The sequence below is a fragment of the Xiphophorus hellerii genome, chromosome 1, assembly GCF_003331165.1.
Source record: "Xiphophorus hellerii strain 12219 chromosome 1, Xiphophorus_hellerii-4.1, whole genome shotgun sequence".
NCBI classification, from domain to species: Eukaryota; Metazoa; Chordata; class Actinopteri; order Cyprinodontiformes; family Poeciliidae; genus Xiphophorus; species Xiphophorus hellerii.
The window spans coordinates 6819060-6843201 of NC_045672.1; the positions used below are offsets into that span (position 1 = coordinate 6819060).

At 40.4% G+C, this 24142-nt stretch overlaps 4 protein-coding genes across 6 annotated transcripts in view; 2 read left to right on the plus strand and 2 right to left on the minus strand.

Annotated features, from left to right (window-relative positions):
• Positions 1-24142, plus strand: part of LOC116721371 (tumor necrosis factor receptor superfamily member 14-like) — a 1133408-nt gene that overhangs the window by 944182 nt on the left and 165084 nt on the right. The window lies entirely within an intron of this gene.
• On the minus strand, positions 9-9149 carry renbp (renin binding protein). 2 transcript variants are annotated; one of them, XM_032564925.1, is made up of 11 exons: positions 9026-9149; positions 7432-7537; positions 7266-7341; positions 7097-7172; positions 6451-6629; positions 5526-5750; positions 4464-4545; positions 3690-3865; positions 3469-3600; positions 1639-1726; positions 9-620 (listed from the first exon to the last, which is right to left on the minus strand). In XM_032564925.1, exons 2-11 carry the CDS (start codon positions 7530-7532, stop codon positions 547-549), a joined length of 1209 nt encoding a protein of 402 aa, XP_032420816.1. In that variant the 5' UTR covers positions 7533-7537; positions 9026-9149; the 3' UTR covers positions 9-546. The 2 variants fall into 2 exon arrangements, with proteins under 2 accessions (XP_032420816.1, XP_032420826.1); XM_032564935.1 differs by lacking the exon at positions 9026-9149 and having other exon boundaries at positions 7432-7609.
• On the plus strand, positions 9937-13966 carry LOC116721453 (uncharacterized). The gene is made up of 4 exons (XM_032565192.1): positions 9937-10490; positions 10571-10621; positions 12684-12878; positions 13020-13966. The coding sequence occupies exons 1-4, from the start codon at positions 10427-10429 to the stop codon at positions 13403-13405; spliced, it is 696 nt and encodes a 231-aa protein (XP_032421083.1). The 5' UTR covers positions 9937-10426; the 3' UTR covers positions 13406-13966.
• Positions 14960-23529, minus strand: dnase1l1 (deoxyribonuclease I-like 1). Of its 2 annotated transcripts, none has more exons than XM_032565022.1 (10): positions 22038-22117; positions 20108-20134; positions 17511-17671; positions 16684-16772; positions 16509-16598; positions 16311-16423; positions 16112-16224; positions 15867-16024; positions 15474-15570; positions 14960-15234 (listed from the first exon to the last, which is right to left on the minus strand). In XM_032565022.1, exons 3-10 carry the CDS (start codon positions 17667-17669, stop codon positions 15091-15093), a joined length of 963 nt encoding a protein of 320 aa, XP_032420913.1. In that variant the 5' UTR covers positions 17670-17671; positions 20108-20134; positions 22038-22117; the 3' UTR covers positions 14960-15090. The 2 variants fall into 2 exon arrangements, with proteins under 2 accessions (XP_032420913.1, XP_032420904.1); XM_032565013.1 differs by lacking the exon at positions 22038-22117 and adding an exon at positions 23448-23529 and having other exon boundaries at positions 14961-15234.

A 24142-nucleotide genomic window follows, 5' to 3' on the forward strand; every position in this document is an offset into this window, starting at 1 on the left:
GACAACACTGAAATGTGAGGTTTTATTTCGGATTTTCCAGATTGTAAAAGACATGTCAATCCAAAACTGCCACTGAGACGCGGGATGAGAAGGTCGGAAAGATAAAATCGTTTAAAGAACAAGGCACGTTTTAACAAAAAAGTTCCGTTTTGTGCGTTATTGGCTGCGTTTGATGATGGAGGTCTTCACTCGGGCTCTTCGATAGTGGTCATCCTTTCATTCAAAAACAGCATTAATTCTATTAAAATAAAACATAGAGCAGCTGCAGTAGCGATACAAACAACAAATGTCTACTGTCTACCCGTCCATCATGGATGTGTTTGGAAGTTAGATTAGCCGAGCAACAAAGTACTAAAAGAACCTTACCCTGAATTCACAGTATAGATCATTTTTCTGTAGCTCTTTTTGATTTCAGACAGAAATGAGAATATTGACCAAACTAAATTTTTGTGTGTGTGTGTGTGTGTGTGTGTGTGCCTTGAGTCAGAACTCTGGACTGCAAGTCAGACGAGTTCCCCTTGAGTCTGAACACTGATGTCTGAATATTCAGCCATGTTTTCCCAGCAGATCATCCAAGAGGCTCTCACACATGTACAGGCAGCGAGGTACGTGGAAGAAGCCTGGAGAAGAGACAACACACAGATTATAATGTGAAAGAAAATGTTCCTAACTGGTTTAAAAAAAAAAGTAAAAAAACAGTTTGGTTTTCTAGAATCAGAGATCCGGTTTGAAACATCACCCATGGTACACCGGGCAACACAGAGAATGCATGGAGCGGCAATGCATAAGATTTATGCTTTGCCTTAAGACACTTCTAATTTCCACTTTCAAGGGAGCTGTGTTTTTTTTTTTTTCTGTAAAAATGGTTGGGTTTCTATAGTGTAGTTTGTCCTTCCCTGTGAGTTCCTGTCCACACAATGACATAATCCCAAGTAAAAAAGCAAAGCGATATTGAATGTGGGCACAGGCTGCTGTTGTAACTCCGATCTATTTTTTTCAAGGTGTAGGAGCACCTAAAATCAAACACGGTACATAATAATCTTGTATTTCTCTGCTTTTAGCATAACCCCCGTGTCTAGAGGCGACCCGTAATAAAATCAAAACGTGAGAAGATGGTGACAGGAAGTTGAAAAGCTTCTGCAGTTTTGTTTTGAGTAAAGACTGTAAAGACTAGAGTAAAGACTTCCTGTGCCACGACTCCTTTAAGAAACCTGTATGAAACGAGTTACAATAACGTTTCATTTCTCTGGATTAATACATTTTTTTAAGTAAATTGAAGGGAATTGAAATAAAAACTGCCCCACTGATACATAATTAGTGTCTTTCATCCCACTGCTCTAACCTTTACTTTCAGTACAGAAACAGACTGACTAGATTTTTACTCACCAAGTAACAGGTTTACATTGCTCTCAGGTTATTGGGCTATAATTTGCCGGATCCATAACTACCACTATGCAAAAGTGAGGTGTGATGCCAACTACCTGCACATTAATACAATCTTAAATTAAAGCGGCAGCAAACCCGAGCCCATGACTACTGTGTTCAATACATGTTCAGAATCATACGGTCTTGTCTGACTGATCGCTCGGTATTTTAAGCAGCACGTGCGACTTTGAACGTCGCGGGTTTTCTGCTTACCCTTAAATGGTCCTCCTTTAAAATCCAACGCTACTTTCCCTTCTTGGGTCAGATAGCCAAACCACTCGCCGCTCTCGGAGTCAGGAAACTGGACAAAGACAGAAACACCCCAGCGGATGGAGAGTCACAGAGCTTGTTGGACATTCAAAAATCAAAGTTTCAAAACAGGTTCAGAGGTTGTAAGAAAAAAAAAAAACAATGAACTGATTCACAATTAGAAGATAAGCTGTGATAGTTTTTACAGTTGTGGAGTTTAAAGGACTGGTTTTGGAATTTATCTGCTAACCCAACATGATTGGATAGTAAAGGTGAAAGAAAATCCCAATGCAGCAAAGGCTATAGTATGCTATTGATGATCCTTACTCTTAGAACTATTGGGTAAAATGAAGCTTCATACTTAGTGTTATCAGTGTGCAGTTCGGGAGATCAGATTACAATTTTCTGGCTAAAGTGTATAATAAAACTTTAAATATAATCATCCAAACTTGGTAATATAGAATGAAGCCTATAAGACTGTTGTAAAAAATATGATATTTTTGTATTATAGCCAGGATCAGCAGGACGTTTTCTAAAGCCATATTGAACTGCAATAGACTTGGAATTTGTCTGTATGATTGAATTAAGTTAAAAACATATTTCTGTACATAAATTAGGTGCCTTAGAAGTGATTTGAAGCAACATTCATTGTGAATTGGAGTTGAACTGAATTTTTTTTTGTTTTCTAAATAAATGTAACTTTAGTTTATCACAATAAGAATAGTAACAATATCTCATGTTCTCTAATGTGGGGAGTTCATAATCATATATCTCTACAAGCACTGCTTATCAGCCACAATTAATTTCACTGGCCATCAAATCAGCTTGTTTATCTAACCCCTACAGCTAAATGTGTTATTTTCCACATTTGAACCACATGGTGGCGCTGTTGTCTCTATTGTCCAGTCTTACTCTGATCTGTGACTACAGATCATTTGGTTTGGATTTGAGTTTTTTGTGCAAAATTTAACAACAAGCGGCTAAAAAACGACGAGTTTCCAATAAGAATTGGTCAAACAGTTCTTTTTGTTTTCTAAACACCATCCCAAATGATGATGCGTGACCCAGAAAACTGCCTCTGACAATAAGCATCAAAGTCAACATGGACCAGCCCTCTATAGAGACAGTTTTATTCCAGGATTTTTAGAGGACAACCCCTGCAGAAGGGAAACTAGCTGTATCCTTACATGTTTTTACACAAAATGGATTAAAACAAGTGGAAGAAAAGGGAATCTAACGGAGAAAGCTGATCAGATTCTACATCTTCTACCTCACTGCTCTAAATATCACAAGACCACTGCAGATCCACGGCACTATAGGCTGCAGCTGCTCATCTTAAATATTCCTGCATAAGTAAATCTATTGCCGTGTACAATTTGTTGGTATTTAGAAGACTTTATAAGAAGATCTGTTTCAGTTTGTTTTGTTTTTGAGTTCATTATTTGATGGCTTTTGTGAAGGATTCATTCGGTGAGCTTCACTACTTGTTTCCAAAGCCCACCGGCCAAACAGTCGTGCTCTTGTCCTCATGTTAGCAAAGAGAAAATGTACTTTAAAAATCGACATAAGACATCTAACATCTAAGAAGAAGAAAAAAAGTACGCTTCAGATTCTTTAAAGTGGAAAAAAAAAAAAAAAGTTTAGCGGGTCGTATCATCTAGAAATTCCTAAAATATAAAAGTCCACTTTGGTTCTAAAGATGGTGATAGAGTCCTTTAGGTCTGACATGGCTTGCAGAATTAGAAATAAAAGCGTTTTGTTGTTGCGGCTGCTTCGCCTGCGGGGTTCACTCACGTGGCTAAAGGTGTACTCGTAGACCCTGAAGAAGTTCTCCAGCAGCTCAGGGTTCTTGGTCTGACTGTAGGCCATGAGGAAGGCGACGAGCGCCTCGCTGTGAGGCCACCACAGCTTCATGCTCCACTCCAGCTGCTCACACAAACACAAGGTCCAACCTGGCGCCTTTACGGACACGGAAAGGCAAAGCGAAGCGCAGCAGTTTCTGCGTGCACACTGACCTGAGTGGGGCAGTGACCGTCCACGTCCAGGAAGTAGAAGAGGCCACCGTGGGCTTTGTCCCAGCCACTCTCGAAGGGAAGCTCCACAAACTTTTCAATAGCAGTTCTCTGGATCTCCTTGTTATCGTTGTCGGCGGCGTACCGCAGCAGGAACCAGCCGGCTTCCAGGGCGTGGCCTGAGTCAGCACACGGGACACGGCAGAGGAGACCAGGAAACGTATTTATTTCAAACTGACAAAAAGCAAAAACAGAAAAAAAATAAAAAATGATTGTGCCCACTGCATGCAATTTTACATAATTTGTTTGAAAAGGAGCAGGCAGAAGACACAAGACCTTGTGATTTGCTGCCCCTCTCATACTCATCAACCTACAGACATTTCAGTCTCTCCACACCAGATAAACTCTTAAATTATTCCCACACTTTATGACACTTGGGCCTCACATTCTCCTCCATAAATGTGCAATTATTTATATGTTTTTAGTATCAACAATTGTATTTTTGGTCTTTGAGACACCCATCCTATGCAACATATTCCCAATAAGTTCCTTTTTGAACAGTTTTTTAAGCTGGTTTGTATTTGTACTTTATTTAAGCTCATCATTTAATCCATTCCATAAATCAACGCCACACACTGATATACAAAAACTCATTTTGGTTGTTGTAATACAGTACATTGTTTGTTTGTTTTGTTTTTTTTAAATCCAACTCCTTTTATATTACAACGCCCTTATTACTAACCTTATGCTTCAACATTCACTAACACTGAGTGTCACCTGGGTTCTGCAGCCGGCCCAGACATCCAGGCAGCTCTGCTCCGGTCGCAGACACGTTCTCTAGGATCGCTGTGCCGTCTCTCTGTGCCAGATTACACACAACAGAACAACTCAAGGCTTCCACCATATTCTAATCCAGAACGAATAATAATTAACCTAACGCAAAATAAAAAGCACACTCTCGTGTGCAAAGTCAGTCGACCCTCATTTCTTTTCCCAAGCAGCCAGATTTTACTGTCTGTCTGTAAACCGTCAGGCTTTCTGCAGAGCTTTCCTTTAACTCCAGCTGATTCCTCCCACTTTCAGTCTGGTCCGCGTATAGAACAACTTTAGGCAACGCTTTTATTTCTTTGTTGTTTTTTTTTAAAAGAAATGATTCTTGCTCATTCTTGCAAGAATTAACAATCATATTATATATTTTATTAGAATAATCTCAAAGCAAATGATTAAGCACATATAACTCTTCATTTGTTATTTGACCAATAGACCTGAATTCAACATGAAGGTTTTATGCAAACCTCATTTTTATAAAGCAATTATGTATCTGCCTGTAGCCACGATTTAGGCCTATATGTCTTCATAGATTTAGACTAAGAAAAAAAAAACTTGAGGTCCAAAAAACAGTAAGCTATTTTAAAGTGCAAGAAAGCATAAACAGAAACAGCTTCATTTGATTAAACATGAACAAATATTATATTATCTCATTTATTTTATACATTTATTTTTCCAGTTGTGGTAAAGCAGTAATATCATCAAAACATGGATTAATCATCTAAATGTCTATGTGGCAAAAATTGAAGAAATGATGGTAAATATTCTAAGATATAATTTTTTTACTAGAAGTACATAAGTAGATAAGCTTGTAAAATTGCTTAGAACAGTAAATAAGATGCCGATTAAAAAAAAAAGAAGTAAATTCTGAAAGAAGTCTATAAGTAGACCTTAAATAAATGTTGAAAATTGTCCCTTTTTAGCAATTAAGACACCAGAATTAGCCTACATCCATTAATTTTGAAATGTTTGCAGGAAAACCCTGTGTTTTATTGCTGACTGGACACATACCTGGACATGTTGCTGAATCTCACTCACACACCAACTTCCCAGTTCTGCGTACTTTCCCCCCGTCTCCGGCCGGCCGTCGGACAGCTGCTGGACCAGGCACAGCAGCATCATGGGAACTGCCATGCTGTTAGTCGGAACGTCCCCTGGGAGCTGGGGCCTTCCCAGACCCGACGCGTCCTCCCGGACCCAGTAGATCAGCTGCTCCATCATCTGCACGGCCTCCAGCTGAAACGCGCCGCGGCGGAACGCGGGCGCACACACACACACACACACACCCCCACACACACACACACCCACACACGCACGCAAACACACACACACACCCCCACACCCACACACACACACACACACACACACCGTAGGAATGTGCCTCCGAATAAATGGTGTTTGGAGGCGCCATATTGTTTTAACTACTTGAACGTGACATCAGCTAATAAACACTAAAGTTACAGTAAAGAAGTTAGCCAGTTTACTTCAGCAGCCAGCAGCAGGGGCGCCCTCTGGTGGCTTGAGGGACCCAAGCAGCTGCTGACTGTGTGGATCTCCGGGACTAATGGATCTACAGTTAAACCCGGAATTACGCTTCCGGAAGATTCACATTTACAATTATTCTTATACAACCAAAGTTTTTATTGCTGACTGGAAATGGGATGGGAGTTCTCAAAAGATGGCACAACAATGTAGAAGGCGTGCCAGTTTTTTTTTTTAAATAAATTTTATTTAAAAAAGAAATATTGTTTATGCACTTCTCCATTATTAATGGCAAAAATTTCATTGGCATAACAGCAGAATTTGAGAGATTTTTTTTTTTTTTACATTTCCTGTTACGAAAACAGCGATGAAGAATCATTTAGCTACGGACTTAGAAATTTAAGACAAAACACAAATAAGTCAAAGTTCATCGGTAATCCAAGTTTATTCCTACCTCCATTTCTTTGTCGCCAGTGACCCTGCTCAGTTCGTCCATGGCCATTATATAGAAACACTCACTGAATATGGTCCTCTGAACTTTGACAGCTTTGCCATCTCTTGTTAAGCAAAAGGCACATTTCCACTGATTTCCATTAGTGGACACACGTGCAAACTTTCTGAGGAATTCTCCCCCTACAAAGCAAACAGATCAGTGTGATTTATGTTTTGACGCAGCAAAACGCCCTTTTCATTTACTTTTGCATTTGTAAAATGCATAAAGTGAATTCAAAACAGATTGGTTACGCTCTGACATTATCAATGTTTTACGAAAAGAGGACGTATGTTGTTGTTGACGTGAGAGCTTGGACAAAGGAAGCAATCTGATTCTGGTCAATAATTGGCTGAGGCACATGACAGACAACTGCTCACTGTCGGACTGTAAAATCCTACCATCTTCGTCCTGCGGGAGGCTATCAGAAAGCAGCTCAGAGCAAACAAAACCCCTGCCCTGAACTAGACTGATCACGGCTGAAAACAGGACAAAAAGCTTCATCACACCAAGGCGTGTGTGTGTGTGTGTTTATCCTAACATCAGAACAAACTGCCAAATTTAGTTTTAACGTTTCAAATGTTTCAACTCACAGGAGCCTTAAACGTACCGGCCTTTGCTGCTGCCAGGATGTCAGGCCTGCGGAAGCGATCCATGCTACGATACAGACGGCAGTACATCCACACCTAGAACAAATCAATAAAAAAATCCAGATGTTAAATCTGGAAGAAAGTTCACCGAGAGGAGAATATATTGAAACATCCATTGCAGAGACTGACCTGTCTTCCCTGCAGCCACACATACTTCAGCTCATCATAAACATTCCCCTCCCTCCCAATGCAAGTGAAGAAGCCTCTGAAACAGGAAGCGAGACACGTTTGTCGCGGAAACCGTAACTGAATGCACCATGACCAGTAGTGGAGCAGATGTGTAGCTGTACGGTACCCGTGTACTGTGTCGTGGGAATACTTGAGCCAGAATTCCACGACAGCGTCCAGCTGCGCCCGGATGTGCTGCCGGCACTCTTCCAGCTTCCCAACAGACATGCTTCCTAACAAACGGCATGACGAGATCAACAACCAGGACCAACTGCATGCTGACTCTACAGCTGCAGCTGCGCTTCATTCGTCATCCTACGTTTTTATTACATTCAGAAGAACAAAAGTGTGAAAATGGTCACTTCTAACTATTAACGCTTGTCTGTAGATGCCAATAAGTTTGAGCTGAATAACAAAAAATTAGGGGCGCACCGATTTATCGGCCAGCCGATTTTCTTAATTTTGGGAGATCGGTGATCGGCCGATTTTACATATGAAGCCGATCTTATCCACTGATCTTATCTAACTTGGCAAATGTGTAAGAATCAGCCTCTGTCCTCTTTTGCTCTCCGGTGAGAAAGGTTTGACTGACAGACCAGCCCACCAAGTCATGTCTGCAAGTTTACAATTAACAATACTGACCCCACTGTTGCCAACTCGACAATTTTCTTGCTCTATTGAGCAACAATTCAGACAAAAAAAAAAAAATCGGTATCGGCCAAAATCGGAATGGGCAGGTTAAGCTTTTTAAAAGATGGGTTAGAAAACTGCAATCGGTGCACCCCTAGATTTACCACACTTCCGCTTTCTCGCATTTAATTTTCTCCATTTTTTTTCCTTTAGGCACTTGACTCTGAATCCTTTTAATGTTCGAATGATTCTAAGTTAGAATTAAAGGACTTGGCCAACAAAAATATTCACCTAATCAACATTCGGGTAATAAAAATCGAGTGAAAACGAGTAAGAGAGCTGTTTGATTTGTGCAAAATATAACCAACAGAGTAGCCTGACAGACACAACGTTAGGTTTTGCCAATTCTTAGGAGCTGCAAGCTACAATCTTGGCTCTGCTTCTTCTCCGCCTTCTTGTTTTCCCAAACGTTGAAGTGATAACCAGCCATGATTCACAGCTCACAGGTGAAGCAGCCAAAACAAAACACAATCTGTGCATTTTGCCTCTATGTCCAACATCAGTGTCTGTCCCCAAAAATGCACTTCTAGAAGAGCAGTCAAATTCCCTAGAAGAGCTGATGTTGTTGTAGCTAATACCTTAATGAATCCTATAAGTGACACAGTCACGCGCGCACACGCCAATTAAAATGACGCCTTCTAACCTAAAAACTGCTGACATCTCATTCCAGATTTTGCTGAGCGCGGTTCCTGCCTGCATGTTCATTCTAATGTTGCAGACTTATTACAACCTCCTAAAAGCGATGCTGTCAAAGATTAAATGTTGTATTTATCCACCGTCTTCAGTTCTATTTTAAACGTAAAGTTTTAAGAATTAAAAACCGATCGACTGATAGGGGATTTGAAGCCTAATGATAACCTGATCGCTGACCAGCGAGTCTTCCGCCGCTCGAAGCGCGAACAGAAAACTCTGCCTAATCCTAATCCGTCCTAGAGAATAAATAAGTGAGATAGATGTTGTGTCTCTCTGCGTTTCTGTCCAGCCGGTTGTGGCGGCAGCGAAGCGCAGCTTGGTTAAAGGACAGCGTTTACCTGCAGGTCCAGCAGCGGTCCGCCTGTCGGCTCTGGATCAGCTCCGCTACTTGTGTTGGTCACATGATGCAGCAGGAAGGGAAAAACTAACAGCCAATCAGAGCCGAGCAGGTCCAACCGACTCCGCGGATTCAGAACTATTTACATTTAGTTTACTGAATGCTAGCAGCTCTTTAAGGAGCTCAGAAGTTATGTGTTCGTCGTTAGTTTGTTTAAGCCAACAACAGTTACAAACTACCATGGACATCAGGGCGACTCCACAGCGCCCCCTGCTTATGATGATACTTTATGAACAGAAGAACACTCCTGGTCCAGTTTGGTGTGTGACTCCTATATTTTTGTCCCATTCCTGATACTATAAGTCAGGGATACTCAGCTGTAAATCTTGAAAGTCCACAAAGACACTTTTCAAATAGTCCGTTTACTATAAACAGTCAACCCATATATATATATATATATATATATATATATATATATATATATATATATATATATATATATATATATATATATATATATATATATATATATATATATATATATATTCGACAGAATGTTGATGGACAAATGTTTATAAGTCAGGTATTGTATAAAAAAAGAAACCACATTCTGTCTTTAACAACAAAAGCACAAGAAGGCACCGATGACTAAACAAAGGGTCAAAATAGGCATTACAATTAATAAAGCTGTGAATCAACCAATGAATCATGAAGCAAAAGCCCCGCAGGACAATTAGTTTTTTTTTTGTTGTTTGTTTTAAATAGATAATAGATCATTCAAAATAAGAAAAAAACATCAGATTAGTAAAAGTTCTAATTAGCTCATTAATTTTATCTCTGATAAGGTGAATATAAATTCGGGGCATCTCTCAGACATTTGCCTCTGACACGCTGCACTCGGTGCTAACACAGATTGCGCAGCAGGGCGCCTCCCTTCCTCTTCTGGGTCCCTCAGCAATGAGCGAGATGAATGAAAGCAAGACAGTAACACATTCGGTCATGTGGCGACTCAGACGGAGACAATCAATACAACCACATTTCGATACCGCCGAGTTTCTGATCATGTCCTGCTGCTGTTGCTGCAGAGGAACCTTCTTGCCATTTACTCTCTGGGCTTCACCTGGCAGTGGCAGCATCAGGCCTGGCGGCTGGCAGCGTTCGGCCTTCCTGCGACGCAGTGACGGTGTGATTCTGATGCAACGGAGGAATCTCCTCGTTTGCAGGTTCTCTTCTTGAGTGTTGAAACGGAACACTCTGGTGAGGAGCTGAGACATGTTGTCAGTGAAGACAGTGTTACTCAGTCTAGCAGACGTCAAGCCGCCTGCCATCTCTGTAGTAAGCATCTTCCTATAGTTCTAGACGGGAGCTTTAATCAGAGCAACTTTAGATTCTGTTTAGCACAATGGCAGGTACGTTTCGGGGGAACTGTCTGTGCGGCGTTGTCGGTGCAGGCGTGTGTATAGCAGGTAAGCGCTGTAAAGATCTTGGGGGGGGGGGGAAACGGAGCAACATGATGCACTGACAAGAACTCCTGTCTGGTGTTTAGGATGCGCCTTCCTCATTCTAGCTGCGCTCCCCGTTGTTCAGATTGCTTTGGGTAAGTCAGACATTATTTTCTTTTCAAGTTTGTACTTTGTGTTTGTTTCAAACACATTTCTCCTGCCCTGGATGTGTTTTTTTTTTTTTTTTTTTAAATCAACTTATTACTGATGGATATGTCTGCATAATGTGTTATTCTTCGGGCATATCACTTTCGTCACACCCAGACCCGCCACCTTTCTGTCGCATCTAACATGAAGAGACAAACAGTGCCGGTTAAAATATTGCACTGGGAAGTGAAATCTTTACACAACCAAAGATTGTGTAAAGATCTTTGGTTGTAGATCGTGTTGCTGTGAAACATTACTTTCCATTCTTGGTAGGGGGAAAAAAAAAAAAAAAAAAAATCACTTCATATGTACTGGAATGCTTGAGCGGGCAATACAGAGATTTTAGAGTTGTATTGTAACAATAAAAAGTAAAAAAATATAACAGGCTTTTGCTGTTTTCACAATGACTCCAAATAAAGTACGTCGGTGTTGATAAAGAAAGAAGAATCCTTCTTTTTTTTTTAACCCTCCTGTTATGTTCCGGGTCAAATTGACCCGTTTTAAAATTTACAAATTAAAAAAAAATAAATAGAAGCATTTTTTTTGCATGAAACGTTTTCTATTTGTCTTAATAGGTGCACTCTAGACATAAGTTGAAAATGTATTCATTTTACACATTTGTACCAAACCCTAGGTCTACTTTTTACATCGATACTGTTCGGGTCAATTTGACCCGGCAGTCAGGTTAAAGTGCAAAAAAAGATTTTAAAATGTCCAATTCTATATGTTTCCTTGCAGTTATGAACCATATTTCACCACACACACACTCACACACAAACACACGCAACCACACACACACAAGCCCACTTTCTCACTATTCTCTTTACTTCACTAGGAAACTGCGAGAAAGCAGGTGTTCACACAACCTTTGACGGGAATCTTTTCTGTTCCTGTGGACAAACTCCACCCACTCTGAGTGACACTCAGCAGAAGTGGAGAAAAACATAAATACTCTCTGCATGACTCATTTATCTTGATTTTAATCAGCGGGTCAATTTGACCCAGAACAGTATGTGTGTCTCAAGTTCAATTATAAAGATCACCCTTTGGTAAAAAAAAAAAGTATAATATAAAATAATTTACCAAAGGTCAACTTCAAGGAAATTATTGTTTTTTTGTGTCTAGGTTTTTTTCAGTGGACATTAAAAATCTAAATTCCATTTTTTATGTCCAAATGAGTAAATGAGCAGGTTGTCGTCATTGATCCTTAATTTCTGAGAAATAATAAAACATCATTGCACAAATATTGATTGAAATGGTTAGTATTGGAGTTAATAATCAGATACAAAAATGTTTTGGAGGAATTTTTTGGTTTCTGACACTATTGCATGATTAAACACTCCCTGGGTCAAATTGACCCACGAACATTTTTGCTGTACCCTAGAAACGAACATAACAGGAGGGTTAAAGTATAATCATCATTGAAACCAAACCAAATGCATTGAAACAAAATGCCTAGTTTCACTGGAGAACATAAAACTAGTACTCCTGATGACTTCATTTCCTACATCAGTCAATTCAAACAGGAATCGTTTGCTCCAAAACGCCGCCTGGTGTTAGGATGCTTCAGACTGAAGCGAAAGAAACGAACAGAAGGTGAACGAAAGCGTGGCATGCTAGTGTTAACAAAACCATACTTGTTGGGAGCTTTTCCTGAGCAGTGGTTGCATTAGTGCTCAGCGTGTGTTTGTGAATGAACAGGAACATGATGTAATGGTGGAAAACCTTTCTTTTGTAGCCAATTTTTCCACAAAATCCTCTGAAGCCACCAGTCGGTTTTGCAATCTTTAAAAGACTCCTCGATTAAGAGTTTCCATTTCAAAGCTGCTCTTGATCATCGGCTGCTTTCCACTCGGTGTGATTCTGTCAGTGATTCTGATATAATTTGGATATGATTCTAAAAAATATAATTGAACTATTTCTACTTCATATACACAGTGTCACAGACCTAGACAAGTCCTTGACAGTTGTAGTTTATGATGAAATTTAACATCAGTATTTTTCTAACAGGTGCAGTTTACATACATGACTGTCCAGCGGGACCAGTTGTTCCAGTTTATATGATGGTGTTTGGGATCTTGGTCCTGCTGATGATGGCCCTGTTCGCACTGCCGAAGCTCCTCTCTCCAGCAGCGCAGAGTCACAGCGCCTGGGTCGTCTCCTTCACCATCCTGCTATTCTTGTCTTCCGTTTGGCTTCTAGTCGGTCAGTCCCAGCTGAGAACCGATCTCCAGGCTTGTCTGTGACGCCGCGTTTTGTTTGACAGCAAGCCATGTCCCTTTTCTTGCTAAGATGAACATAAATCAATTGTGTGTCTGTCTGCCAACTCTCTCTGCACCCCCACAGGCAGCTACCACGTTTATTCCATATACCCACCCGACTACGAGAAGAACACCACGGGTTCCGACAGCTCCACCAGGAGGATGGGCGTTCCTGACCTCCTGACCTCAGAGAACCAGAGCCTTCACAGCCGCAACCGCAGCCAGAACTTGTGGGAGATGATTCAAATCCTCAACAGCACAAACAGAGGGACCAACAGAAACCCGACTAGCGCCCAACAACAGCCACAACAAGTGGCGTCTGTGTCACCATACTGCAACAGGACCGTGTACTTGTTTGCTTTCTGGACCACTACACTGGTGCTAGTGATCGTGGGAAACGCCCTGCTGCTCATCATCTGTCTGTATGGGTTCATGAAATGCATAGATGTGTTTGTACATTATCTCTACTGAACTGACTGCTGAACGACAGATAGAGCCATTGCTCTGCAGAAGGAAAGAAGCAGAGGGACAGCTGTCCTGTATGGAGTACTGAAACTGTCTAAGTCAATCAGCAAATCAGCACTGGAACATTATGGGCTACCAGGAGCCTGTTAGTTAGATATTCACAAAACACAAGTTTTCACTGTGAGAACTTGTGTTCTTTCAGTCACCATTTAGCTGTCTAAAGATTTTTTTAATATATAGAATTAGGACATAAAGCTCCACCAAACAGGTCACCGAGCTTAGCGCTTGTTCTGGAGGCAAGTTAAGCTAACTGTGAAAGGCTAAATGATCAAGCAGCTACTCTTTTGCCTTGGCATGTTTCATTATTGAGCTTAAGTCTGAAGTTCCAAGATGGAGAAAATTAACTGAAGTGTCCACTAATACCTAATTTGGAAATCAAAGCTGTCCCGTAAGAGCAGTCATACTTTTGGGGGCAGCTTTTTTTCTCTCACAGCACGGTAAATGGTCTTAGCTGCAAAAAATATATATCAGTGTAGTTGGTAGATAAAAAGTGTAAGAAAGCACAATAAAAAAAAAAAGGAAAATAATTTATAAAAAGGAATTGGAAAAGGGAAACAAAAAATAATGTCCTCCACAATCGAATACAGAGCACAACATATTTTAATGTTGGGTCCAATGGTATCATGTCAGTAAAAAGTTGGAACTAATAAAACAGCGAGGGAGTGAGGGAGGTCAGTTGTGCTAGCTTGATTTTGACGACTTTAACATGTAGATGTGCAGCGGGATTTGGTCGTCTTAAGCAGTAGCGCCTGCAGCTGTATGGTTGCAGGCTCTGGGTCAGGTGGCCAGAACCTGGAGGTTCTGGGCACAGGTTCCTGTGTAAAAATGATGCGTAGTTCCCCTCCAACTACAGAGGCACATGGTTACTGTACATGTCTGTCTTTTTCACTCATAAACTTTTCATAACCGCAAAATAACACACTGAATTTTTCCACCTATAATCTTTAGTAAATTGTTAGGTTAGGGCATCATATGTGTTCCCAACATTAAATCACTTTCTACATATTATATAGGGATGAGTGTTTTAAATGTGGCTCCCAATGCAATGAAAAAAATATATCTATTTGACACCACTTTAGATACTTGTCTTTTAGGTTTTATTCCATTTCCATTAGTCATAAAATGTCTTCATAATTACTTTTATCTTGTTTAGCCGTGTCTGAAAGAAGCATTGCACTTTGAAGTCAAGTGGAGCCACAAAGATTAAAATCTTGTACTTTTATATTCAGATATAATCCCAGGGTTACTAGATAAATATAGTTTAATCACTCTGAAGGTGCTGAGGATTCACTGAAGAGAAAATGTATCCACAAAAAGTAGCTAAGAACGTCCAACTTTTATTTACAGAACTGAAGTATTTCTGGTGCAAAAAATAAATAATATTTAAAAAAATAATAGATATTTATTTTATCTCTATGGATAAAATGACGAAAGTGAGAAAAAAAAATGGAGGAATTTTCCAACAGTGGAAAGTACAACACCAAAGAAAAACAAGAGTTAGAGAGAAAAAAAAAACATGCATATTATTTCATTTTCTAGGACTAGAAATCAAAAGGTTTTAAAGTTGAACTCAGGTTGAATGTGTTGAGAGGTGAGCTATAAAACATCTCAATACATTCGCTGTCCAGTTGCTATGACAACACGTGACAGATTATAAGGCAGAAACACTGAAACACAGTGAAGCTGCTTGTAAAGGAAGTGACTCCATTGAAGGATCTGGAACTGCTGACCTTCAGCAGGACCTCCACTGGGTAATGGTCGCTCACATTTAGCGCCTGAATGAAAAAGAGGAGAAACAGAGCAAACACCCATAGTTTTTAAATCCGTGTTGACGGAAACGTTTTAGTGTAGAGGCTCTGCCTTTTTTTTTAGAACTTTCTATATACTGCTCAAAACATTCTGCTGTATATACAATCGATGCATAATCAAGACACATATATAGATTTGCTATTTTGTTTGTGGATGTAAAGCCAGGATGATATATTTACATAAAACATAAAAAAAACCTCCACACCTGTTCTTCTGTTAGTCTGTACTCCTGTTGGAAGTTAAATGGCTGGGCTGAGGAAGGGACAACTGCTCCGTTAAACTTTTCTCCATGGATGACAATCCTGTTGGAAAATCATAAGTGGACAGAAGAGGAATGATCATATATGCTTTATAGTAATCTAGATTTTCTGTACACAAAATGAAATGCTTGCTAATCGATGTGGATTGTAAATTGTGTAGAATTTCAGCGAGCAGAAAACTCAACGCAATGCCAGATTGTGTCCAAACAGACGGATGTGTCATCATTCTAGGTGATATATAATAATGTTTTGTTTATCCTGACCTAAAAAAATAAAACCCAAGGGATTAGTTTTATTACGTGAGCAGATTAAACCTGCAGGATCACACCCGAGCTCACCTGTCGTAGGAGCAGGACGTGCTGTGTTTCACGGTGGTGTCGCTGTTCTCTCCTATCAGCCAATGGAGGCTCCTGTCTGTAATCAGACGCACTTTGTCCCGGTTCTTCTTTGCCAGGTAACCACAGTCGGCGTTGAAGTCCCCGAGAAGCATCACGTTCTGCTCGCGCAACATTCAGAATCACGCGAGATTTATCCATTGATTGATTTAAACCGTTCTTCGGCAATGATCGGCATTAGCCTTTACCTCGGTTCTCCACATCCTTCTCACGTTCTGCAGGACGTCATACAGGGCATCCAGCTCTTTAGTGGCGTTGGTCGGAGTGGTGTGTTGAGGGATGAGAACAAACTCCTGTATAGCTGGAAACAGGCAGAAGGGAAAATAAGGAAGGATGGAGAAAAGAAAAGGTATATGGTAATAAATGTCTAAAAAAAAAAACCCTCACAGGTCTTTGGGGCTTTGAAGCGAACAACAAAAGGTTCTCTGGAGAAAGCATCTTCATCTCCTGGCATATTATCTGGGTACTGATACCGATCAGTAACCTTCACAGTGTTGGTCCTACATGCATTCAGATAAAGAAAGGAGCGATGTTTCTGTTTACAACAAGTTGCAGTACATTGGTGCATGAAGCAGCGCAGCTTACCTGTAGACGAACACGTACTGCTCCTGGTATGACCCCTTCCTGCCCAGCCTCTCACTGGCCAAAAGGTCATACTGGTTCCTCGTGTCATACCTGAATAACCAACAGATAAAGTAGATCCAACTATTATTACTAATATTACTAGTAAGAAAATAAGGCAGTCGGCTGGTTCACTAACCTTCTGATCGTTTGAAGCAGCTTTGATACGGCTGTTCCTTTACGGTCTCTGACCTCCTGAAGCAAACACACGTCACAGCGAGTAATGATCTGAAACGGACGGGAAACAGCGGAGTTACAGGGTGGTGTGGACACCCACAGGGTGAATGCTGTCCATCGCCACGCCCTGTCCACGCCACCCATCCGCCGGAGGCAGAGGCAGTCAAATTCACAGGGTCTAACCTCACCGAAATATACCTACAGAAAAAATTAAATACATTATGCTCCGGGAGAAACTACAAACACTGCAAAAAAAATCTCAAGTGGATCTTTTTGCATCTAAATTGGTGTTCAGAAGTAAAGAAAACCTCCTTACCTGGAGATAGTTACTTCTCAATCAGTGAACACTTGGCCTACTGACCTTGAAGCCGGTGTCAACAAGTTTTGACTATTTCCGTTATATCAGTTCGATTTTATAGCATATCACTTTCAATTACGAAGCCAAGCTAATAAGAGGATCATTAGACGTCAAGATTCTTTGTGTTGAAAGAGCATCTAAGGGTGACACAAACCTTTGTTCTTCAAAGCTCTAAAAATGCTCCATGTTTGTCTCTGCGAAAACATTTTTATAATAAATAGATTTTCCATTTGAATCCAGTGAAGTTTATAAAAGCAAACCTCATCCAATTTAACTGGACCTCAACGTCGAGCTACAGTAAAACTGTAAGATCAGTATTATCTTTTATTTTCAAGCACCTTAGATCTTCTTGAAATGACATGACGTAGACACTTTGCGTAGAAATATTACGCCATCACAACAATATCGCAACAGCACGACCGAGTCCTCACCCTGGCCAGAGTTATCATGATCTCGTTCTTGTTAGATTTGGATTCCCCGAAATGATGAAGATTGAAGGCACAGATTCTGAACTCTGACCCTCCTCGAACATCAGCCACACCCAGCAGGAGGGACAGCAGGAGGGACAGCAGGAGGGACACGGACGTCATAGCTGGAGACACACAGCGTTTGGTTTACAAATACATCATAACAAATAGAAACTAAGACATGACCACATACTGTCTTTGCTTTCAGGGTGTTTAGAAAGAAAGGGAAAGATGAACCATATTCACATTCTTACATATTATCTTCCAGCCTGACCCTGCATGGATAAGCAGGTACAGATGGATGTGAAATCTAACATGCGCCCCCTGCTGGAGACATGACCGCAGAACACCTGAATGCACAATGACGTTGTGTCATATAGATTTGACCAGTGTTGTATAAAGTACTGAAATCTCAGAGTCAAGTAAAAGTACAAGTACCTCTCCAAAATACGACTTTGGTAAAAGTCGAAGTCACTGACTGAAATGTTACTTGAGTAAAAGTCTTAAAGTATCTGAAACGTCTTGTACTTAAGTATGGAAATTACTGTAAAAATGGATGTACTCAAGTAATGTAATGAAAAGTACAAGTAAAAAGTAAAACAAGGCAAGTGTGAATGACATTTCTTATATTTTGGTAAACTTGTCAAATGCACTTAAAATAATGTACACAACCAAGTGCAGGCAAAATGAAACCTGCTAATAAATTGTTCCAGTTTTAAAGAGTAGCACATGTTAATGGTTTGTGGTTTTGAACTTGCATGCCTTTCCTATATTCGTTAAATTTAGTCTAAATTGCTATCGCTATGGCTTCTGTCCCCCATTGAACTAGGGTGACCAGACGTCCTCTTTTTCCCGGACATGTCCTACTTTTCAGACCTAAAAAGATGTCCGGGGGGAATTTAAAAATTGTCCGGGATTTTGGTCAACTGCCTCAAACACATTACATAGCTTACAGTGCATTATAGGGCACGGCGCTGCGTGTCACGTAATCCCTGAGCCGCGTCAGTGCGGGCAGCACTCTTCTGTGTTTGTCCCTCTCTCCCACCCGCTGTACGGTGTTCTGATTTCTGATTTCCCCAACAATGGGAGAAGCGAAACAGGTGTATCCTATTGGAGGTGATGAACAAGCCCAGGCAAGCAGGCTACGGACTTTGTTCGGTAGCCTGCTTGCTAATCAGTAGGTGGGGTCAAAACACTTTGTTTCTCTCTCTCGCTTTTTTGTAACGAGTAACTAAACCACACATTGAAAATGTATCGGAGTAAAAGTACGCAATTAAGTTCGGAAATATAGTGAAGTAAAAGTGAAAGTCATCAAAAATTTTCATACTCGAGGAAAGTATGAAGTACTCCAAAATATACTTAAGTAAAGTAGTGAAGTATTTTTACTTCGTTACTATACAACACTGGATTTGACTGAACAAAAAAACATGGAACAAGGATTGCTGAGGTGATGCATTAGTTAAGCACAGCCAACATAAGAAGGCCTTAGTCTTCAACGTGGCTGTCGCAGGTTCGATTCCCGGCCTGGCATGTCTTCCCCCTTCTCTCATTACCCACTTTCCTGTCAATTCACTATCAAATAAAGGCCACTAGAGCCAATAAAACCTTAAATATATATATATATATATATATATATATATATATATATATATATATATATATATATATATATATATATGTAGAAATATTGAACAATGCAATTAATTTCAACTGATTGATCCTCAAGTTAGTGTGAATGGATAATTTCCTCTTTGTGTTGCAAAAAAGAAAGTGCTAAAACAACCTTTCAATAAATTAGAATACTGTTGTCAATTAATTTCAGGAGTTTTATGAAACTACATAGATTAATTATACACAAATAAATACTTAAAAACCTTCATGTCTGTTAATTAAGATGCTTTTCTGCTCACAGTTAGCTAAAACATGACGTTTAAAATGAGAATACCAAATCTAACAAATAAAAAAAAAAACTTTTTTAATGCAGAAATGCAGTCTTAATGAAAGATATGTTTAACACCTACACCTAAGTTGTCCATTTTTAAAAAGTTAATCTGACAAATCAGCCTCATCGGGATGCATGTTCTGATTTATTAAATAGGACTGGAGCTGCTCCTGTTGGCAGAGCTTTTCTTATCGTCGCTCCACTGAGGTGCTTTCATGGTCTGTCAGAAATATTGTGCCCTTCCAGCTGCCATCATGCAGCTTTCAGCTCCTACAGGTTTTTAGAGAATTTTGAAAACTACGATCTTTCCACCAGTAAACACCACATAAGAAGAAGACTAAAATTAAAGTCTCAAATATCGGCTGATCTACAGCTGAGAGGTTCTGGATCAGTGAAGTGTTGGGTGGAAACATTAACTGTGGTTAAAAGTTTGCAGTTTTCTGGGTAACTTCGTGTTTTCTGTGTGACTCAGAGCTTCCGTCGGAACTTCATGTTTCTTTGCTGACGAGACGATTTCGTAGCAAACATATTTCTGAATTCAACTTCAGGTTACAGCTGTGCAACAAGTTTTGTCCAAATTAATATGATTCTGTTAAAAGCTTGGCAAGAAATCTCTTACCTGTTCTTGCTTCTTGTGTCGCAGGAGCTGGAAGGAGATAAGATGAATATTAGGGGGGGAAAAAACAGGAAAAGCTCAAAAGGAAAACCAAACAGAAACTCACCCAGTCCTGCACAGCGAATTGAGATTTAATAAGTCCATCCCAAGCCAGAAATAGTTACTTTTTTCTTTTTTTTTTTTACATTTTCAGCTTTACGCTAATAAAACAAGCAGCTGCATTCACCAAGTTTGTGCACACAAGCAATTCATTTCTTTTGTTCAGTTTTGTTCTCAATAAAGACATGTAAAAACCAAAGTTTTTTTCTGTCTTGTAAAGATAGACAAACAGATCTCTTTCCAATGGACAACGCTGAAGTGGTATCAGTAAAATATTTGTGGTATCTGGGCCTCTGTGAACGTTCATCACACAGACAGCCTGGAGGTTAGAAACCGTCTCTGAAGCGGTTGGTTTTTGCAGACAGTGCTGTGACATGCTGACCTAGAGGTAAAAGTCTAAACTGCTTGTGTCCAGGTCCAGGATGTGTGGGGTCTGCAGAGATGCTAGCTGCCCATCTCCTGAAGACACAGAACAGGGGTGCCCAAACATTTTGAGACCAAGATCTACTTTTTCTCTCACCAGCCGGTTGAGATCTACCTCATGACACGAAGATATAAAAATTGTAAATGAAACTCTATTGACTTATTTTATTTGCAAATACACATCAGTTATAGCAGAAATATTAAAGTGATAGAAAACCTAATGCAGTTTCTTCCTCAGTGAGATTCGAACACTGGGAGGAGGTTACTGGTTTCTGTGTCAGAAGCTAAAGATTGGGCCAGCAGGTATCAATCAGTTATGGTAGATCTGAAATTTGGTTTGATGACCTCAACATGAGAAATCGCGACTAACCACAGAGCACTGTTAAGATAAAAGCGCATCTTCTGAAGTTGGGATATTTTTCCTCCAACACGTTCCAGAGGAGTCACCTCAAACCAGATGTTGGACTGGATTTTATTTCAGTGTCATTTGTGAATTTTAGCTCCTCACTTTCAACAGTGGACATATAAAGGTTGAAAAAGATTGTCATTTTGGAGAAAATCTCATCAGCATCAATATTTCCAGAAGACATGAAAATAAATAGCACGTTTGATAGAGGAAAAGCCTTTCAGACTCTGAGCTCAAAGCAAGATGCCAGAGAGCACCAAACTAGTTATATATATATTTATCGCGGTATTATTTGTTAAATACTTCAAGAAATATATTTGATATATTTGTCCTATTTAATATTTATTGTGAAGAGAGAGCTGAGCCAAAAAGCGAAGCTCTCGATTTACCGGTCGATCTACGTTCCCACCCTCATCTATGGTCTTGAACTTGGGTCATGACCGAAAGAACAAGATCGCGGATACAAGCGGCCGAAATGGGTTTTCTCCATAGGGTGGCTGGGCTCTCCCTTAGAGATAGGGTGAGAAGCTCAGTCATCTGGGAGGGACTCAGAGTAGAGCCGCTGCTCCTTCACAACGAGAGGAGCCAGTTGAGGTGGCTCGGGCATCTGGTCAGGATGCCTCCTGGACGCCTCCCTGTTGAGGTGTTCCGGGCACGTCCCACCGGGAGGAGGCCCAGAGGAAGACCCAGGACACGCTGGAGGGACTATGTCTCTCGGCTGGCCTGGGAACGCCTAGGGATTCCCCCGGAGGAGCTGGAACAAGTGGCCGGGGAGAGGGAAGTCTGGGCCTCCCTTCTGAAGCTGCTACCCCCGCGACCTGACCCCAAATAAAGCGGAAGAAAATGGATGGATGGATGGATATTTATTGTTACCTATACTCGCAAACACACGAGGTAATAAGTCCAAGTTTGTCGTTTATTTAACGTTCAGAAACTACAGCGGCTGTAATGCGCCACGGCAAAGGTAAAATAACCCTAACAGGTGATCAACTCAAAACCACTTACCTATTTACGCTCTTTCTCTCTCTTTGTCGCTTAAGTACACCCGCTGCCGTGGCAACCGCCCACGCTCCGCAAGCCAAGCAGAGATTAGCCTACGTTAAAAACATAACGTTCAGTTCAGTACGATATTAGGTTTTTTTTTGCGACCTACTGCCCAGATCGACTCAAAACCTTCCCACGATCGACTGGTAGATCGCGATCGACGTATTCGATACGCCGATACGCTTAACGTAAAATACTAAGAAAAAGTTAGTAATATGCAACATTACATCATTCCAAACGTTTGCGATACTTTTTAGGAATTTATCGTAAACCGCATTTGCAGATTCAGTTTAACAAAAGTTTGTGTTAAACTTACAGAACTCTGATAAATGGGACCCAGACTTCATCTAAAGCTCTTGCCAAATTCTAAATGTACCAAAGTGCTAAACTCCTCCGCTTCTTATAACTTTTAGCATTTCTCTCTGATGAGTGAAGAATCCCAGTCAGATGTTCAAAGCGTGTGATATTGTTTAAGAACCTAACCTGTCTGCTGTGTTCCTTGTTCTCCATTATGCTGTTTGCTCATTTACAAACATCTGACAAAGGACCACTTCTGTGTGACTTTGGATTTCAAAGAGTTCCAGTGGATTTTGTTTAGCGTAAAAGAGGATGTAAACAAACGCACTCCTTTTTTTTTTTTTGATTTCACTACTTTGAAAAGTGTGCGAAGTGTAAATCATTTTGCTTTCACTTTGCAATAATGCACTGCTTAGTGTTGGTCTGCTACATAAAACCACTGTAAACTTTAAGTTAGTGTTTGCAAAGTAAAACAAGAAGAGAAAAAGATGATCTGAACAGTTTCGGAAGGTGCTGCCAGTGGATTTCTCCCAACCATAAAAGAAGCCAACAACAGAAGTTCCTGTTGCTCTGGATAATATGTCAGGACTCGATCAAAACATACCATTAACACTCAGCAGCTGGACTCGGAGTTACACTTCTGTTTCCCAAAACAGTGTGTAGATCCAGTTAACTCTGGAGCATTCACTGTATGGAGCGGTGTGTGTGTGTGTGTCCGTTTTCTGAAGGAAAAACATCTCTATCGTCAGAATGTCATTCCTGTGAACTATAGGTGAGTGGAACAGACCTGCTCAAAGTTCTGCCCCAGAACAAAACAGACCTAGAAATGTGTATGCCTTCTCATCTTTCATGAAGGCGTTCTTTTGTGGACTTCAGTGTCCACAATAGAACATATCTGACAGAACGTGCACTCTCTTTTCCTCCCTCCTGCTCTGTTTTCCAGTTGCAATCAGGAATATTCTCCCAGTGATTCAGGGACCTGGTTAATCACAAGGTTCTCCTAGAAGTTCCCCTGCCCCAAACTTCAGCAGAATGAAGATTTACTCAAAGCAAAGCATCAGAAAGGTAACTTACCAGTGCTAGCCTTGTTTTCTCTCCGTCTTCTCTCCGCTGAAACTCAAAACTAGGGCGGCTTTCTTTGTTTCCTGGGGGTGGGACTAAAACATGGTCCACATTTACAGCTGCTGCTGGTTATTTTCAGCTAGAGAACGGTCAAAGAAAACTCACTCACTATCTAATTAACTGACCTCATCCTGGTGAAATATGACAAGACAGAAAATACTGATTTGAATTTAGCTACTGGATCTTGTCAGACAGGCTTCATTTGCTTAGGTTTTACTTTTTATTTTAGGCATAAGAAAGTCACATTTCCTTATTTCACTCCTCGTGACGCATATTCTGTAGACTCAAGTGTCCACAAGTGTCCCTAGAAAATCATGAGACTTTCTTTTTTTGGTATATATATATACACATATAATTAAAAATTAGAAGTTGACATACATTATTGTCTCGTTGTCTTAAGTTAATTCAGACCAAACTTCTCTTGTTTGTGTCAGGCAGATTTACTAACATTATTTCTATTAGGTAAATGTCACCACACTGAGAGACAGAATATGTCAGAGATATATTCACCATTGTCTACAAAATCAGAAGTTTGCATGCAAAATAATTACTATTTCTTTAAACATTGGGGGGGGGGAAAAGCCCAAATGATGATGTCATGGTTTCAGAAGCTTCTGATAGGCTACCTGATACCTAATTGGAGGCTC

Bases quoted from the DNA above. Each gene is read 5' to 3' on its own strand.
- renbp (XM_032564925.1), bottom strand. From the start codon at position 7,532: ATGTCTGTTGGGAAGCTGGAAGAGTGCCGGCAGCACATCCGGGCGCAG. The intron at 7,342-7,431 runs GTACCGTACAGC...TTCCTGTTTCAG, and splicing joins TCCCACGACACAGTACACGG to AGGCTTCTTCACTTGCATTG. The intron at 4,546-5,525 runs GTATGTGTCCAG...AATCTGGCACAG, and splicing joins AGATTCAGCAACATGTCCAG to AGAGACGGCACAGCGATCCT.
- LOC116721453 (XM_032565192.1), top strand. From the start codon at position 10,427: ATGGCAGGTACGTTTCGGGGGAACTGTCTGTGCGGCGTTGTCGGTGCA. The intron at 10,491-10,570 runs GTAAGCGCTGTA...TCTGGTGTTTAG, and splicing joins TGCAGGCGTGTGTATAGCAG to GATGCGCCTTCCTCATTCTA. The intron at 10,622-12,683 runs GTAAGTCAGACA...TTTTTCTAACAG, and splicing joins CGTTGTTCAGATTGCTTTGG to GTGCAGTTTACATACATGAC.
- dnase1l1 (XM_032565022.1), bottom strand. From the start codon at position 17,669: ATGACGTCCGTGTCCCTCCTGCTGTCCCTCCTGCTGTCCCTCCTGCTG. The intron at 16,599-16,683 runs GTTAGTGAACCA...TTGGTTATTCAG, and splicing joins CTGCTTCAAACGATCAGAAG to GTATGACACGAGGAACCAGT. The intron at 15,571-15,866 runs GTGAGCTCGGGT...ATTTTCCAACAG, and splicing joins ACGTCCTGCTCCTACGACAG to GATTGTCATCCATGGAGAAA.